This window comes from Vanellus vanellus (assembly GCF_965231255.1).
Source record: "Vanellus vanellus genome assembly, chromosome: 28".
In the NCBI taxonomy this organism is placed as follows: domain Eukaryota; kingdom Metazoa; phylum Chordata; class Aves; order Charadriiformes; family Charadriidae; genus Vanellus; species Vanellus vanellus.
The window spans coordinates 1,476,747-1,494,761 of NC_138933.1; the positions used below are offsets into that span (position 1 = coordinate 1,476,747).

Sequence of the window (18,015 nt, forward strand, 5' to 3'; positions counted from 1 at the left end):
TATATTTAGCAATAATAACATTTAAAAAGCAGAAAACCATTTGGTATTCTATTAAATAAAAATCCTGCAATTACAGCTGCATAGAAAATATCTGAAAAGTTTCAATCAGCTTCTACAAATAAATCTTGCTGAGAAAAACAAGCAAAAAGAAAGCCTATGACCTTTCCCTCACCCCTGTGGTTTGGGGCGTTGTGACTCAGTCTGGCAGGTGAAGAGCAGTTAGAACACTCGGGGTTCTCCTTTCACCACCTTCCTGCCCAGGGTTTGCTTTTGCCGCAGTTCCTGTGATCATAGAATCACAGAATGGTTTGGGTTGGAAGGGACCTTCAAGACCATCCAGTTCCAACCCCCCTGCCCTGGGCAGGGACACCTCCCCCCAGCCCAGCTTGCTCCAAGCCCCGTCCAACCTGGCCTTGAACACCTCCAGGGATGGCGCAGCCACAGCTTCTTGGGGCAACCTGGGCCACCACCCTCAGGGTAAAGAAGTTCTTCCTAATATCTAATCTCAATCTCCCCTCTTCCAGTTTGAAGCCATTACCCCTCATCCTCTCACTACGCGCCCTTGTAAAAAGACCCTCTCCAGCCTTTTTGTAGGCCCCCTTCAGATACTGGAAGACCGCTATAAGGTCTCCCCGCAGCCTTCTCTTCTCCAGGCTGACCCCCCCACCTCTCCCAGCCTGTCCTCCCAGCAGAGGGGCTCCAGCCCTCCCAGCATCTCCGGGGCCTCCTCTGGCCCCGCTCCAACAGCTCCGGGGCCTTCTGCTGTGGGGACCCCCCGAGCTGGAGGCGGTACTGCGGGGGGGTCTCCCCAGAGCGGAGCAGAGGGGCACAATCCCCCCTCGCCCTGCTGGCCACACTCCTGATGCAGCCCGGGATGCGGTCGGCCTTTGGGCTGCGATCGCACACTGCCGGCTCATGTTGAGCTTCTCATCCATCAGCACCCCCAGGGCCTTCTCCTCAGGGCTGCTCTCCCGCCATTCCCCGCCCAGCCTGGAGTTGTGTTGGGATTGCCCCAACCCATGTACAGGACCTTGCACTTGGCCTTGTTGAACTTCGTGAGCTTGGCATGGGCCCACCTCTCCAGCCTGTCCCGGCCCCTCCGGACGGCATCCCTCCCCTCCAGCGTGTCTACCTTGCCACACAGCTTGGTGCCATCGGCAAACAATCATCACTGCTTCTCTCTATGTATGATAGAACCAGTTCCTGAATATAACGGCTTTAAAAGGCATTGTTTCTGTTACTGGAACACGATTTTATCCTTTTGAAAGTCCTTTCAAATTGCTCGTGCTGATCTTTAAAACAATACATCAAACGATAAAAATGAGGCAACCCATCAGTGTTTCATTCTGCTCGAATTCTTACAGGACTTAACAGTAACAAAGAATTAAAAAAAAATAAACAGAGAAGCAAATGGTATTATCGCCAAATACAGTGCCATGAAAATGAGCGGCTTCTTTAAAAACATCCTTGTGTGAAGTTCTCCCGCTGCCCTGTGGGGAAGGTGGCCGAGCCCTCTCCTCATCCTGCGCCTCTGCCCTCAGCTCCCCTCACAGCCGCAGGGCCGGGCGCCTCGGCTGCCCCACGGAGGGCCCTGTAGGCACTGCAACCCCATAGCCACCGCATGGCCACCCTATAGTCACTGCTGCCCCATAGCCGCCCCATAGCCACCCCGTGGAGGGGTCTATAGGCACTACTGTCCCATGGCTGCCTCACAGATGCCCCATGGAGGGCCCTATAGGCACCGCTGCTCCATAGCCACCCCATGGAGGGCCCTATAGGCACTGCCATCCCATGGCCGCCTCACAGATGCCCCATGGAGGGCCCTACAGGCACTGCCATCCCATGGCCGCCTCACAGATGCCCCATGGAGGGCCCTATAGGCACCACTGCCCCGTAGCCACCCCATAGCGACCCCATGGAAGTGTCTATGGGGGGTCTATGGGGATGTTAGGGTTGGGGGGCCTGGGGCTGTGCAGTCCTTGAGAGGGACCCTGTGGGGCCCATGGCTGTGGGGCCAGTAGAGACACCCTGTGGGGCCAGGTGGGGCAGGGGGTGTGGGGGCTCTACAGGGCAGGGACGGGGGGATGTATAGGACAAGGGGGGCGTGTAGGGCAGGGCTGTGGGGATCCCACCGCGGGGCTGTACGGGAGCCGTGGGGGTGATGTGGGGCCTCTCAGCCCCCCCAGCACCGTGCCGGTGTCGGTGTAGCCCAGCGCCAGGTCGTTATGGTTCAGACCGAGAATGGCAGAATTAGTGCTGTTAGTGCTTCGAGCTGTTGCTGAGGCTCTGGGGCGTTGTGTTCCCTTTTCGGCCAAGGGTTATTGTTTTTATTCGCTTTGCTCTTTTGATGAGAATGGAACCACAATCACAGGGCGGTTTGGGTTGGGACCTTTAAAACTCATCTAGTCCAACCCTTGCCATGAGAATTACAGGCAAGCAAAACCCTTACCTGGAATATTTATCTGCTTTACAAGGCAGCATTATTTGGGAAATACTTTTCCTACTCTGCATATCCGCATGTTCCGAGGTTTCCTTCTGCCCTGGATGGGGACGAGGAGCTCGATGGCTCCCATGGGAAGGTGGACGGGGTGTCACGGTGTCACTGTGCAGGGATGGTGTGGAATATCGTGGGACAGAGTCTCCCCAGGGCTGTGCCCAGATTGCTGAGGGCAGTTTGGGAACCTTTTGGTCTGTTTTGTTATCGCTGTTAAACCTCGGAGGGTTTTGACCAATTTATTTCTTTAAGCGCTTTGCCCAAATCTGCCTTATACCGACTGCAGGAACCCCCACGGGGCCCCGAGCGTCCTGGGGTGGTTCTGGTGTGCGGCCCCACAGGGAATCCCTTTGTCATCAGTGGATTTGTCCTATATTTCAGTGTTTTATTTCTGCTTATTTCACATCTGCTGGAAATGTAAGCTTTAGTGAGAGCCAAGCTACGGAAGGTCCAGTTTGGACAGAAAATTTCTCAGAATCTGTAGCCGCTTATTTAATGCGTGTGTAAGTGCTTTTCATTAGTTATGGCTTGAGATATCTACATTTTTTCAGCTGCCTGTGCCCTTGTGTTACCGTAGGGCAGCCCCGTAAAAGTCAGAGACGTAAAATGAGGGCAGATTTAGCTCCTGTGTCACTTCTAAAGCGAGATGAATGAGTTCTCCAGCCCAGCGCTGTGTGCTGCCAGCTTTGCTCAGCACCCAGCTCCGAGAGCTCTGCTTGGAGGACAGAGATTTAAAATTCGGTGAAGAGGACATTTCTGCAAGGTGGATTTTAATTTTTTTTTTTTCTTTTTTTCTAAAACGGCAACGTAATACAGTGTTTCAGGTTGTTCTTGCAGCAACACAGAACAAGAACTACGTAACAATAAAAATTGATCCTGAAATTGCAGTCATCAATTACAGGCGTAATGTTATTAGGCACAAATTCTGTGGATAAAGGAGGAGGAGTTGTCCCTCTTAACTGGAGAGGGGCAACTTGGGTCAATTGTTAGTGCTCTCTTTTTCACTATTTTATTGGAAAAAAAAAACCAGAAATCTGAATACCTGATGGGGTTGTGGCTGAGGACAGCGTTCCGTAGTGGACTTCCACCTCTTCAGCGAGCCGCCGGGAGCTGGGGAAGGCCCTGTGAGTAGAAAGCTGGTAGCCCAGGTGGCAACAAGAAGGAAGAAGCCAATGTAGAGCATGGACAGAGCATCACGTAGGACAGCAATGTCATTTTGGCACTTTTATTTCTTTTGTCAAATCTTACTGTTTCCAGATAGTCCCGGGATGAGCACGGAGATCTTCTGGGTGATGCAGTGTGTGACGTGCATGATGGCTGCTTGAAGTTTAACTTATCCTGAAACTGTAAAAAAAAAAAAAAAAAAAAAAAACAAACAGAAGAAAAAGTGTTTGGCTGATGCGGAGTTTTTCTGTCGCCCCGTTGCTGTCGTCTGTCCCAGCTCCACTCGGGATGTTGGCCATGGGACTTTTGCCCTTATTTCTGCAGTCCATTCTGCACAGATGGTAAATGAGACGGGTGAAATACTGGCCTAAACAAAGTTTGGCTCTAATAGTTAGAAATTCTTATCTTTGAGCTGCCTTTGTCCCCGGACTGTTTGCACAGCTGCCCGTGCGGGACCCAGCCGGGGGCCGGGGGAAGGTGAGCACAGCATGGCACGGTATGGAGTGTGGAGCGGCCTTAACATGGACAAAACACCTTGGAGGAGTCCAGGGATGCTACCTGAGAACTCATCCATCTCCAGGGGAGGCCAAAGCACCCCTGGAGATCCCTGGAAAGAGTTTTGTGGAGCTCCTGGGCATGGACCTGCCTCACACGTGAAGCATATTCTCCAGGCGACTATCTAGGAGTCACAGGCATCTTCTATCCAGGACTTCAGCTGTATCCAGGGAAGGGAAAACCACTCCAAAGCTGCCTTGGAGGAGTCTCAGCAGGGTACAGGGCATGGACCTGCCTCCAGCATGGACAAAACACCTTGGGGAGAAACCTTGGAAGACTCTGGGGCTGCTACCTGAGAATTCATCCATCTCTGGAAGAGCCAGAACACCCCTGGAGATCCCTGAGAGAGGTCCCAGGGAGCTGCTGGGCACAGACCTGCCTCCAACATGGACAACGCTCTTTGTGCAGCTGCCTTCAAAGAGTCCGGGACTGCTGCCTGGGAATTCCCCGCTCTCCAGAAAAAAATGCTCCAGGAGCTGCCTGGGAGGAGTCCCGAGGAGCTGCAGGGCATGGACCTGTCTCCAGCACGGACATAACCCTTCAGGGAACTGCCTGGGAGTCATATACATCTTCTATCCAGGACTTCAGCCGTCTCCCGGGAAGGGCAAACTACTCCCAAGCCTCCTTGGAGGGAGTCAGCAGGGTGCAGAGCATGGACCTGCCTCCCGCACGGACACGGTAGCCCGGGGGGCCACCTTGGAGCAGTCCAGGGCTGCTACCCGGGAATCGAGAGGAGCCAGAACACCCCTGGAGATGCCTGGGAGAGTCCTGGGCAGCCCCCGGCCCTGCACCGCAGCCCTGCGTGAAACAAACCTTTCAGGTAGCTGTTGCGGAGGGCTCTGCGGTTTCTGCCCAGGAAACGCGGCCGTCTCCAGGGAAGGTCAAAACACTCCAAAGCCACCCGCGAGGGCTCCCGGAGGGCAACGGGGTCTCGCCCTGCCCCGGCAGTGCCCACCCTGCCCCGCTGTGCCCGGGGAGGCCAGAGCCCCCCGTGTTGCCCCGCGGCTCCGGCGCTGCCGGCAGCTCACCTCCGGCACCGTGCGCGCCGTTGGTCTCCGGTCAGCATCATCTTGGTTTAATTCTCATCATTTAGGTGTAAAAAGCGCACGTCGCCTTCGTTAGCGAGCTTATGGCAAATCCGGGCATACCGTCTTGATGTTTCCACCCGAAATTCTACAGGGTTTTTTTTACGTATTTTGGGCCAAGGTGCGGCCAAGGCCACGGGGTGTCACACAGATTGCGGCTGGTGCGGCGCCGGGCTCGGGGCGCTGCCAGGACGTATGGGGAGAACAAACCGAATTCCCGGCCGGAGCAATGGTGGGGCCTCGGTGAGGCTCTTTGAATGGGAAATACAAGGACGTGTCTTCCCGCACTGCATCGTGAACGAAAATGAAATTTCTAATTCATAACATAAGAAAGAAAAAAAGAAGAAAAGGAAAAAAAGAGGGGGAAAAAAAGGGCAGTGCCTTAGAGGTGATGGTCCTTGGCCACGCCCCCTCGGCCCAGCTGGGGTTTGGCCACGCCCCCTCCACCCGTATCAGGCTCTCGGCCACGCCCCCTCACCTCCGTGCTGGCAGTTGGCCCCGCCCCTCAGCCCCATACCGGGAGCTCGGCCCCGCCCCTCAGCCCCTTGCCGGAAGTTTGGCCACGCCCCCGAAGTCCCCTGCCGGGGGCATTAGCCCCGCCCCTCAACCTGCCCGGAGTTTGGCTCCGCCCCCAGCCCGCATCAGGAGTTTGACACCCTCCCCCCCCCCAGCGCGAAGCCGGCTCTTCGGTCCCGCCCCCTCAGCCCTGTGCCGGGGTTTTGGCCCCGCCCCCTCAGCCTGGTGCCGGCAGTTCGGCCCCGCCCCCTCCGCGCGGAGCTAGCAGTTCGGCCCCGCCCCTCGGCCCCCTGCCGGCAGGCCGCGCTGGGCGGGGCCGGCAGGCGCGCGGGGGGCGTGGCGCCGGCGCACCAAGATGGCGACACCCGCAGTCCCCCCCGCAGCTCCCGCCCCGCCGCAGTCCGGCCCGGAGACGCGCTAGAGCCGCCGCCGCGGTGAGTCGCAGCCCCGCGGCCGCGGGTGGGGACCGGGCTCCCCCCGCCTCTCCTCGCCGGGTCTAGTGACGGTTATTTTCCACATCCCTCCCCCCGGCCGGCGCTTTGCCGCAGAGCGGGTCCGGGGAGGCCGCTGCGGCCCGGGGCGGCCTGTCCCCGCTCCTCGCCGCTCTTCCGGCTCCGCCGGTCCCCCGCGGCTCCCCCCGGTCCCCGCCGGTCCCAGGCCCCGTCGGGGGGGGCAGGGCGCCGTGGGGGAGGTGCGCGGGGCGGCTCTGGGGCTCCCCCCGCCCCCACAGGGGCCGGGGGTGGTGGGGGCGCGTTGGGCTGTAGGGGGGCTTTTTTCCTCCCTGGGGGGAGGGAGCTGCGCGCTCACAAGCTTTTTTTCTATTAAAAATCTGGGTGTCCTCCCCCCCCTTTCCTCCGCCCCCCCTTCTACTGGTGCAAGTGGTGCCCGGTGTGGGGGAGGGGAGCGGGCGGGAGCTGCGGGCGATGGGGGCGGGGGGGAAGGGGGGGGGGGACGGACACACCGCTGGGGATGTCCCCTGAGGGGGGGGCTGGGCTCGGGGGGGCGGCGGGCCCGTCTGGGGGTGGGCAGTGGGGGTGTTGGGGGGCTGCGGGGCGCGGGGGGGGTCCCGCTGCGTGCGGAGATGTCGCCGGGCCCCTGTGCGGCTGCAGCATCGCCCCGCGGCCTGCCCGGCCCCTGTCCCCCCGGGGGGGGGTGTAATGGGGAGGAGGGGGGGGGCTGTGGGAGCCCGACCCCCCCCCACTACCAGTGTCTTTAGGGGAAAACAGGGCAGAAGGGCCGGCAGCGCTGGTTTTCCCCCGGGGGGGAGGCTGGCAGCCCCACTCTGGGCGGGGGGGGGCTGGAAATGTCCTTCTTCTGGCTCCTCTGACCCCGGGGACAGGCCGGGGGGGGGGTGGTCACAGCGACCCTTTGGACGTGTCTTCCACTCCCAGGGTGTCACCCACCCCGGGCGGAGGGACCCGTCCCCGTCACAAACCCTTCCACCGGTTATATAAGCTGACACGTATGGCTTCTATCTAGATCATGGTATAGATACCGTGCTGCTGGGGGGGAGAGGTGCCACGGTGTGGGTATTCTGTGCACGGAGGGGGGGGGGGGGGAAGCTGGGGTTGTGATGAAGAGAAGAGCGAGCGATTGCAGGACGTTGGGCACGGCTGTGTTCTCCTCCTCAGTCAAAGGAGGTGAAATGAGACGGACACAAAGTCAGCGCTGAGTGGGAACGAAGTAGCTCGAAAATCTAAATTGTGGCATCATCTCCCTCCCTTCGGTTGGTACGTCTGCATTCACCTGGGGCTTTGCTTGCCTGGTTTCGCACGCTTTCTCATTAAAATGAGCTGATACGGCTTCACGTACCGATTGATCCTCACTATTTGTCAATGACCGGCCAGGCGGTTGGCAGTGGCGGCCGCATGCGACTCCGTGTCCGTGCGGTCACAGGATTTCCATCCACCATCGACCGCCACAGCTGCCATCGGCATCAACAGATGGGCTGGAATCAATAATTTATTGTTGTGTTCAGAGAAAGGGTTTGGGGTTAGAGAAGGTGCAGTAAAATAACAAAACGAAAGCGCTGGAGTTGAGAACGAGCGCGGGGAAAATAATTTAAGCAGCCCCAGAGAGGAACCTGCACGTGAGGGCGTGCGTTAGTGGCAGCGGGGCAGGGAGCTCGTCCCTGCCGGGCTTTTGGCTCAATTTGTGGGGTTCAGGAATAACAAAATGCTTGGATTTTCCCCTTTATGTCCCGTTATTCCGCTTCTGTGTGGGGTAGACAGTCGTGGAGAGCACAAGCCCAGAGGAGGTGGCTTACTGCTGCCGAGGCATGTTGAAAACCCGCCTTGACGTTAGCTGAGATTCCAGACCGGCTTTTCACACTTCACCCGATCTTCGGCACTCTAAATACTGCTCCAAAGGTTGAGTAACTTCTGCCTTTGCTCGTCCTGCAACAAAGTGTGATTCCTGCCCAGTGGAGCCCATCAGCGTAGGGGGTATTTTCAGTAGAAAGAGTCGCCAGCGGGGGCTGGGCTCTAGCAAATTACTCATTTCTGAAAACAGCCTTTTCAAAATGCGAAAATCTCGCTGTCTAAGACCCAAAAGTCCCATTCCGTGTTACTGTTGTTGTTCCTGTGCCAGCAGGAAGGTACGAGGAGTTTTTATTTATAAATGAAATATTCTCAACAGATAATTCCAGGAGGATTTTTTTTTCCCAAAAAAGCCCACCCAGTGATGTTTTCCATTGTTGAATAGTACGTAATGCATTGTGAACTTTACAGGTGGTGGTCCTAAAGTTCCGTAAATAAAACCTTCGTTGCTAGAGAAGTAGAGAGCAGAAAATGCTGAAAATGACTAAAATCCGTCTCCTTTCTCTCTTATTCTCTTGATAAGTTTACAGAGTTGCTTAGTTTTACTAGAACTCCTCATACAAATTTATAACCGAATAAAACGCCCGTCTCTGTTTCAGTGCGTTGGGGCGCATTTGGGGACGAACCCGACTCCGGGGGGGGGTCAGAGGCTCCTGCAGCTTCTTGGAACAAACTCGGCAATGTCTCACCCTCTTTGGCCATTGGGAGGATGTTTCTGGGGTTGGGTTTTGAGGAAGGATACTTGAAAACCAAACCTGGATCTGTCCCCAGTGCTTCAGCTTACCTCGTGTGCTTTTCCCGGCCGAGGGCATGCTCAGGCACAGACGAAATTGTTTCTATAACTAGTGTTGGGTGAGAATACTGTTGTTACGAAGACAAGAATAATAAAAAGTTGTCTTTATTTCCAGGCGCGTTGAATTCGCAGCAGTTCTGTGGAAGTCTTAAGAGGTGTCAGTGCTCAATATCGTTAAAAATCAGATTGCCTCTCGGGAGCCTGACCCGTAGCTGAAGGAGCCCGGCGTTGGCGCCGTGCAGAGCTGGGCGCCGGCTCCTTGGGTCGTTTGCAGGTTTAATCCACCGTAGTGGTTTAAGGTGACCCGTGTGATGCACAGCCCCTTCGGTGTGGGACCCGAGTGGGGAAAGAGCTCTCGGAACACGAGGTTGGGCAGCAAACGCCACTGTTGCAGCGGGAGATGGGCTTTTAGTGAGTGTGTGGTGACATCGGTGGTGGGATGGCCGCGTTAGGACAACCAGGAATGGCTGACGCCAGGGGAGGGTGGTTTCCGTCCGATCAGACGAGAGGTGCGTGTGGAGATAAGAAGGGATGAAGGCGGCGTAGCTCCGGCCAGCACGGGTCGTGCTCTGGGACATTGCAGGGATTCCCAGATCTGCCAGAGCGGAGAACAAGAACGGGGGTGATTTATTCTCCTCCCTCCATATTGGTACCATTCGTGATCACACCACCCGAGTGCTCCACAGCATCAAATGAATTCTTCCGAAATTACCATACAGAATAACCGTTCCCCCGCTCCTGTTTTATGGGTGGTCGATAGGCTGAGTGAATTTGGGTTCGTGTCTTTGCACAATAACTATTTTGGAACAACTCTATGTTCAGAAGTTGGGCTTTAAAAAGGGGATGCTGAGGTGCTGCCCCTCCGCTTGCTCGGTCTGTGCGGCTCTCCAGGTGTATTAGAATATATTAGAATATTTCATAATGTAGCAGTAAATGGGCTGCTGGGAACATTTAGAAAAAATAATTAAATCTTAGCAACTGCTCAGTGCAGCACTTTTTTTGGGGGTATAAAATCTTTGGAAAACCGTGTGTGTAAAGATGCAGTCTGGCCCCACGGAGCTCTGAGCACCCAACTCCGGGTGCCCGGGACCAATTCCCGACTCCCCCGAAGTCCCTGGGAGCGGCGGCGCGGGGTCCCTCGGAGGCAGGAGGAACCTGGGCAGGAGGTTTCCCATGGCTGGAGACCACCAGAAATGCGAGGAGGAGGCGACCGTTCGTTAGATACGGCCTGTTATTAACAGGATTGGAGCCCGGGAGAGTCCCGGTGGTTGTGACCGGCTCCCAGTTCTACCACCGATTTCCAGGTGGCAGCGGACAAATGGTTTTCCCTTTCTGTGTCTCCTTCTGCAGAGAAACTTTTCTACTTAAATCCTGACACCTTCAGGATGAAGAGAGCTTAGTGTTTGTTCATTCAGTCAACATGTGGATAAGGACTAATTTTTGTAAAGGTCTTTAAGTAGTAGTTCTATTTAAAAAAAAAAAAAAAATCAAATAATTGGATAAAGCCCGATGTTCTTTGAATACCCTCTGTACCTGACTGACACACAGAGAAAGGGACAGGAATGAACGCCAGCTCACCCTCTTGACTGTGCTTTCCGCATGTGCCCCTACAGCGGAAAGTTTTGCCAAAATAGGCAAAACTGACCCAAGAAGCAGATGTGCTGACACCGCCTCCTCTGAGGCTGGTTTGGGGGAAATTTGTGTTTTGTTTTGTTTTTTTTTTTTTTTTTTTTAGCAGATGTTGGTGCACTCTGAAGTCATTCTGTTCTTCCAATATCTTCTGAAAAAACCCTCCTTGGTGAATGCTGAAATATTATTGTGTCCTCACGTGAAATTTTTTTGTGTTGTTTTGAGGTTTTCTTCCTACTGAGAAAAACGGTAAATCTTGGAAGTGGACATCCTTGACACTCTGGCCATTTTTTTTTTTTTTCCTTCGATAACACCCAGATTGTTCCTTGCACCCGGCTTTACCCGCTGCCGGGGCTGCGGACGCGTTGGCTGTGCACTGGGAGCCCGGGGAGCTGCTGTCACGGAGGTGGCCCAAACCATTTATCTATATGGGTTTGTTTTGTTGGTGGTGTGTGTATTTTATTTTATTTTATTTTTTTTTTTAAGTAAAATTAGCTCTGTGAGTGACCCTGCCTGTGTACGCTGGGTGAAGGTGAAGATCAGGGTTTGGCTGTCGGAGCTGCGCGGTGTGGCTCGTCACGGTAAGGACGTGTAATGCTGAGCTATCAAAGATATAAAAACTGCCATGTGGATCTGATGTAAGGAATTAAATAAACATTCCGCTCCCATCCTTTCAGTTTACATCCCAGTTTTGTCTGTTATCTTAGTGTGGGATAATTTACTGGGAAAACAAAGAAAGTCAGGACAGGCAAGAACTTCCCAAGAAGTGAAATTGCTTTGACGGTTTGACGTTAAACAAGCAAGAGCCCTGCGAGGGAGGACGGAATGCCCAAACGGGAGGAATTGCTGCTCGTAGAAGGGTCCGTGCGCCGGGTGCCGAGGGGACCGGTGCGAGTCGCGGGAGGCAAACTCAAACTCCGAAGCCGGGGGGAGCATCAGCCGCTCTCTGGGCTTCCTGATGGCTTCTCTGCAGTCCCCCTGCGGTGGGCAGTGGGGTACCAGATTTGGGGGGGGGGGAGGGGAGGGGAAGTGTTGTTTTATTTTGTTTTTTAAACACTTAGCAGATTAGTTGGGAGCTTCCGGTTGCCGGCGGTGTAATTGTGCATACAAATCAGGCATTCGTTTGTGCCGTCATTTCTTTTTTTCCCCTTTTTATGCTGTGTCCCTGAGCTACTTTGGTTTCTAAATTCAGGCCTCGTATATTTATCTGTGCCATTCAATTAGACCACATCCCCAATGCTGCTCTATAGTTTCACAGTATGTGGGAAATTTGGTAATTAAAGGCATGCAAATGCTGCAAGAATAGAATAAATTAATTTTTCCTTAATATCGGCAGGCTATCCTGTGGTGTTTCTGGAGATAATGTGACCAAGATACTGACTTTTCTCCCCCTCTCTTGCCACCTTTTTTTGAGTCTTTATTGTTATTACTCTAGAAATGCATTGTCGAGATTTTGGGAAAAGAATCGCAGCTCCGGCTGCGCTGTGTAGTTACACAGGGAGGGAGATCCGTACTTAAATCTTTCGGATCTCCGAATAAAACCTGAGACGGAACCAGCGTTTGGTGAAGTCCGCCACGTGTGGTGCAGCTTTAGATTTGTAGGGGAATCGGAGCGAAGCAGTTGCAAGGAATAACCTGAAATCCCGTGGAAGGGCACTTTGCGCCAGATGTTGTGGCAGCTGGGAATGCCCCGGGTGCTGCGTTAAGGGCTGGGATCTCCAGGTATTCTTAAAAAAAAAATAAATAAAGGGCTCCGTTATTTCTATGCTGTGTTTATTCATGAAGTCCCTGTGATCCGTAGGGCGTTGTGTTTCTTGGGGCCGGTGTGTGCCCGTTGCCGAGGTTGGGCCGACGTGTGCCAGCCCGTCCTTTGGGCCGGAGCAGCCTCTGGCTCAGTGGCGGCTCTGCCTCTGTCAGCTCTTCCCGCAGGAACAGTTCTTCAAAGCCAAGGGCTGGAAAGACCGTTGGTGGCTAGCATCACGCTAAAATACCTCAATTTTAGTGATTCGGTCCTATATTACAGTTTTCAAGGAATTTGAAAGTCTTAAAATAATTGAACGGTTTGGTTGGAAGGGACTGAAAAGCTCATCTCGTTCCACCCCCTGCCCTGGGCAGGGCCACCTCCCCCCAGCCCAGGTTGCCCCAAGCCCCGTCCAACCCGGCCTTGACCACCTCCAGGGATGGGGCAGCCACAGCTTCTCGGGGCACCCTGCGCCAGGGGCTCACCGCCCCCGCAGTGAAAAGTCATTCTTCTTTCAGAGATTCCAAATCTCTGAAAGATTGATTGATTCCAAATCAATACATACTTTGTTGCTGTGCGCGTGTTAGCTTAAAAGATCTGACCTCTGTGATCTTTTTTTCCTTACTTGTAAGGATCTTATCCTGCATAGCTTTTGGATTTTTTCTGTACTGTACACTTGCAGTTATTTTGCCTTTTCTCTCGAATTTATCACTGCTTTGGTGGTTGGGTTCCTCCCCGGCGTGTCGAGCCGTGCCAGGGCCGGGTCCTATTCCAGCCGGCAGCGCTGCTCTTCCATCAGTTCCTGTGGTTCCTCTCCTCTCCTGGCCTCCTCCCCGGGGTGTGAAAAGCTTGAGGAGGTACCGGTGGCTCAGAAATGCGCTATATTCTTGCTGCTGGTTCTCGAGCGAGAGCTTGGCAAGAGGTGCAGAGCTGCAGAGGGTTCGTAGGCGGCTGGGTTCGGATGAACGAACGTCCCCGCAGCTCCGCTCCGTCGTCGGAGTGGGGGCAGAGCGAGGTGCCCGTCATAGGGACAGGGGAAAGTCCCGTCGGGGGTCTGTGCTCCTCAGTGGGTCGGCAGCTCTGTGAGGTCCTCCATTGTGCTTCCCCAACCCGTCCCCTTCCCCTTTCTTCTCTTTCTGTCACGCAGAAGCGCTCGTTTGCCGTGCAGCAGCCGATGCAAAGGTCTAACCTGCGTATGATGACATTCAACTTTCAGAAATTAATATTGTACTTGCTGGAAGTCTTGTAAACTTATTTCACTCTTAAGGCCTGAAAGGAATAGAAACCCTGATAACTATATATATATGTAAACCAAAAGGGTGAGATTTGACTTCCCACAGCAGAGATGCGGAGACGATCCCACCAAGGTCTTGGTGCTACCTAAGGAAGCGTTCAGAGTGCTCCCGGGCACAGCCATTCCAACGTGTGCCAAAGTCGTTAAGGAAACTTCTCCTTAACTGCAATAATATCTGATAGGACACTAAGGAGCGGTTTTGGGTTTTTTTTTTTTTTTTTTTTTCAGAAGAGCTCAGCATGTTGGCTGCTGCACTCTCCTAAACCCAGCCCCGGGTGACTCCTCCTTTGTGTTGAATTGAGAGGAATTCTTTGCTAATACCCTTCTTAGTGGCCCTCTTTAGATGCCACCAAATACCTTGTCCCCACCCCGGGAATAGAGCTGTCTTGGAATTTTTATCTAATAATAGTTTTTATCTAATCATTAGTTTGCTGGAGAGCAATGACTGGTAGAATCATTTCCGCAGGGAAGTAGTGTTTTTGACAGAGTTGCTTTTAAGAACGGTTTCTGTAATCTTGAGCAGAGCTTTCAGGAGGCACCTGAACCAGGAGAGCCATCAGCGTGGTGGCTGGAGATCAGGACTTGGGGGTGTCAGATGAGAAGCTCACCATGAGCCGGCAATGTGAGCTGGCAGCTGAGAAAGCCCCCGGCATCCCGGGCTGCATCCCCGGCAGCGTGGCCAGCAGGGCAAGGGGGTGATTGTGCCCCTCTGCTGCGTTCTGGGGAGACCCCCCTCGCAGTGCCGCCTCCAGCTCGGGGGGTCCCCACAGCAGAAGGCCCCGGAGCTGTCGGAGCGGGGCCAGAGAAGGCCCTGGAGATGCTGGGAGGGCTGGAGCCCCTCTGCTGGGAGGACAGGCTGGGAGAGGTGGGGGGGTCAGCCTGGAGAAGAGAAGGCTGCGGGGAGACCTGAGAGCCCCTTCCAGTGCCTAAAGGGGCTCCAGGAGAGCTGGGGGGGGTCTCTGGATCAGGAAGGGGAGCCATGGGATGAGGGGGAACGGTTTGACACTGAAAGAGGGGAGATTGAGATGAAATATTGTGAAGAAATTGTTGAGTGTGAGGGTGGTGAGCCCCTGGCGCAGGTTGCCCCAAGAAGCTGTGGCTGCCCCATCCCTGGAGGTGTTCAAGGCCGGGTTGGATGGGGCTTGGGGCAACCTGGGCTGGGGGGAGGTGTCCCTGCCCAGGGCAGGGGGTGGGACTGGATGGTCTTGAAGGTCCCTTCCAACCCAAACCATTCTGTGATGAGCTCTGCGTGCCGGTTCTGCCCGTGCTGTTGGGTGAAGCCATGGGACAGGCAGGGGTGGGACGGGCAGGTTCACCCAGTGCCCAGCCCTCGCTGCGCATCCCCCTGTAGCTGGTGTTGGGACTGGAAAGCAGCCGGTCCGCCTGTCCCCCTCTACGAGGACCTGGAGGGCAGGGCTGCCGCTGGCTCTTCAGTGCTGTCTGTCTGTCTGTCTGCCGTGACTGACCTTGTTCTGCCTGTGCTCTTTGCTCCCCGCAGAGCTGACCGGTCCGGGGTGCGACATACCTAAAGAAGCTGCTGCAGGATGAAAAGATGGCAGCACGGCTGCTCGCACCACCAGGCCCTGATAGTTTTAAACCCTTCACTCCGGAGTCTCTGGCTAACATCGAGAAACACATCGCAGAACTAAAGAAGAAGCAGCGTCCAAAGCAAGACAGCAGCCACCGGGACGATGATGAAGACAGCAAACCAAAACCAAACAGTGACCTTGAGGCGGGGAAGAATTTGCCTTTCATCTACGGGGACATCCCCAAAGGCCTGGTTGCTGTACCGCTGGAGGACTTTGACCCTTATTACATGACCCAGAAAGTGAGTCTGCAAGAAAGAAGTCGCTAAACCGCCTCTTTCTTAGGAATTTGCAGGTTTGGGTATGGTTTGAGTAGAAGACAAAAATGGAGTCTTTGGATGGGGCTTGTTTGTTTTGTTATATATTTTTCTTTGGGGTTTAATAGAGATTATGTGATCAATCTTTAAGCACTTGCTTGGATGGAGTTGGAGCGCAAGGTCTGGAAACCAAAAATACTTAAAGTTGTGCTAATGTGCCAATTCTAACCAGGAGGCCAATAAGAAGAATTTAATTGAGGGGATAACGGTTTTAAGCATGTATTTCATTACTTGCATGGAATTTGTCTGAACTTGATCGTTATGAAGCAGTGGGATATAGAATCATAACAAAACAGAAGTGAGATTAACTCGCTAATTAACTAATTAACTCGCTTTCACCTTCGTAATTTTTATTTTTAAAATATTTGCCTGTGGAATTAAGGTGATATGGGAGGAGGCATCTATGGGTGCCGCGATGTATTGAGAAATGAAGTGGTGTCATGAGGGAACGGTGAGTAAGCAAAGACTCTGCTGGAAATGGAGGGGAGGGATCTTCTACTGGTGAAATAAGGAAGAGCATGGTCACTGATTTTCTCAGAAGGCTAGATGGCTTAAAACTGAAGTTCTTCTCTACTGTTTCATTTCATTGCTTGCTTTGATAGAAATTTAATTTGAATAAGGCGAGATGATTACCATCTGTATACCTCCCCTGCTTGTGGTGGGGGATTGGACTAGAAGACCTTTAAAGGTCTCTTCCAACCCAAACCCTTCTGTGATTCTGTAACTCTGGCTTGGCTGAGCCACTTGAGAAGCTGGACTTCGACTGTGTACGTGACAGCAGTTGTGATGTGACTGTTCCTAACTTGGGTAGAATTGCTGTCATGGGAAATCAGCAACTTGTTGTGGGTAACAAAATGTTTTATGACTTTGTGTTGGGGTGGATGTTGATTGCCGTGCTCAGAAGCGATTCTGTGACTGGCAGGGCATTATTCACACAAAATCAGCTGAATTTGCTGCTAACGTTGGGTATAACTGATCGTTCTTTTCTGCCTTTACACTGGTGAGTTTAATGCTCATTTGTTGTGTCGGTGGTGGCAGGAGCCGAGGTACCAGCTCAAAACAGGGCTTTGAAATGTGTAGGGGGGTGTAGGGGAGAACTTTGTAGAGTAGGGTAGATGGTTGGACTCGATGATCCCAAGGGTCTCTTCCAACCTCGACAATTCTATGATTCTATGAAATACGGAGATTTGTGCCATGCAGGCTGGTGTTCGGGTGGTGGTGTGCTGAAGGAGATGTGCGGGCAGCTGCTGTTGCTGGTGAGAAGGTAGCTTACCTTATCCCCCAGGAATATTTTCTCTTTATTAAACAAAGGTTTTTCTCTTTGTCAAACAAACCTGGTGTTGCCTGGTTTTGGTGTGGGCAGGCTGGGGAAGGGAGACCTGCGGCTGGAGAGTGGTTCCCAGGATCTCTTTGGCTGCGTGGTCGCTTGCAGCCGACCAGAGGAGGTGTGAAATGTGGCCGCAGCTCCGAGCGGGAGTGCTTTGTGCCCTCTTGGTGTTCACATAGTTGAAGCGATGTGGGAGAACTGGGCTGCGTTCTTCGTGGCTAAAACAGGAGAGCAGTGCTGAAGGGCAGTGGGCATTGCCACCTCCCGGAGCGCTGGGCAGAGGCTTCGTGGTTGTCTCCCTGTCTCACCAGAAGTCAGAGGCAGAGTTTCCCCGTAGCCCTCACGCTTCTTCGGTCTCTGTATTTGCCTCCCAACACAATTCAACAGGAGAGATGGTGAGGGACTCCTTATCATGAAGTGCAGCGACAGGACGAGGGGGAACAGTTTTAAACTGAAAGAGGGGGGATTTCAATTATTTCAATTAGATATTAGGAAGAAATTGTTGCCTGTGGGGGCGGTGAGCCCCTGGCGCAGGTTGCCCCGAGGAGCTGTGGCTGCCCCATCCCTGGAGGTGGTCAAGGCCAGGTTGGACGGGGCTTGGAGCACCCTGGGCTGGGGGGAGGTGTCCCTGCCCAGGGCAGGGGGTGGGACTGGATGGTCTTGAAGGTCCCTTCCAACCCAAACTATGCTATGATACTATCAATAAATCTTTCATTTTTAGAGAAAAGTAAGCCACATTCCCAACTTTGAAGGCATCTGTCATGTCTCCAGAAGAGAGCCGTCTCTGCTGGCTCACCGTGTAGGGACACGAGCTCTCGGGCAGAGCTGGAGCAGCTGCAGATGGAAGGGAAGGTTCTGGAGATGGGAGACAAGCTCACACAGCCCTGCCAACCTCGTATTGCTGCTCCGTGAGAAGAGCCTTGCTCCCCCCATAAGCACTGGATGAACATTTTACCGGCTCTGTTCCTTTTGCATTCACTTCAGTGTGGCCGTAGCTTCGGTGTGCGCTCCTTCTCTGCTGCTTCAAATAGTCAGTGACTTCCCACAAAGAGGTTTTTTTTTAAGGCCATTAAAAAAGGCCCTTCTCTGAATCATCAGGAATTGCGAATCTGCTTGAATCATGGGAAGTTTTCCAAGATTTTTTTTTTTTCTTTTTTTTTTTTTGTCCCCTCTCCAGCATTTGCCAGAAGCTTTGC

General features: G+C 53.7%; 1 protein-coding gene across 1 annotated transcript in view; it reads left to right on the top strand.

Moving 5' to 3' along the window:
* The first annotated feature begins 6,169 nt into the window (after window positions 1-6,169).
* Window positions 6,170-18,015, top strand: part of SCN8A (sodium voltage-gated channel alpha subunit 8) — a 58,904-nt gene continuing 47,058 nt past the window's right edge. The window contains exons 1-2 of the mRNA XM_082496307.1: window positions 6,170-6,248; window positions 15,088-15,417. Of these exons, the coding sequence (XP_082352433.1) occupies window positions 15,142-15,417 (276 nt within the window). The 5' untranslated portion in view covers window positions 6,170-6,248; window positions 15,088-15,141. The remainder of the gene's footprint in view (window positions 6,249-15,087; window positions 15,418-18,015) is intronic.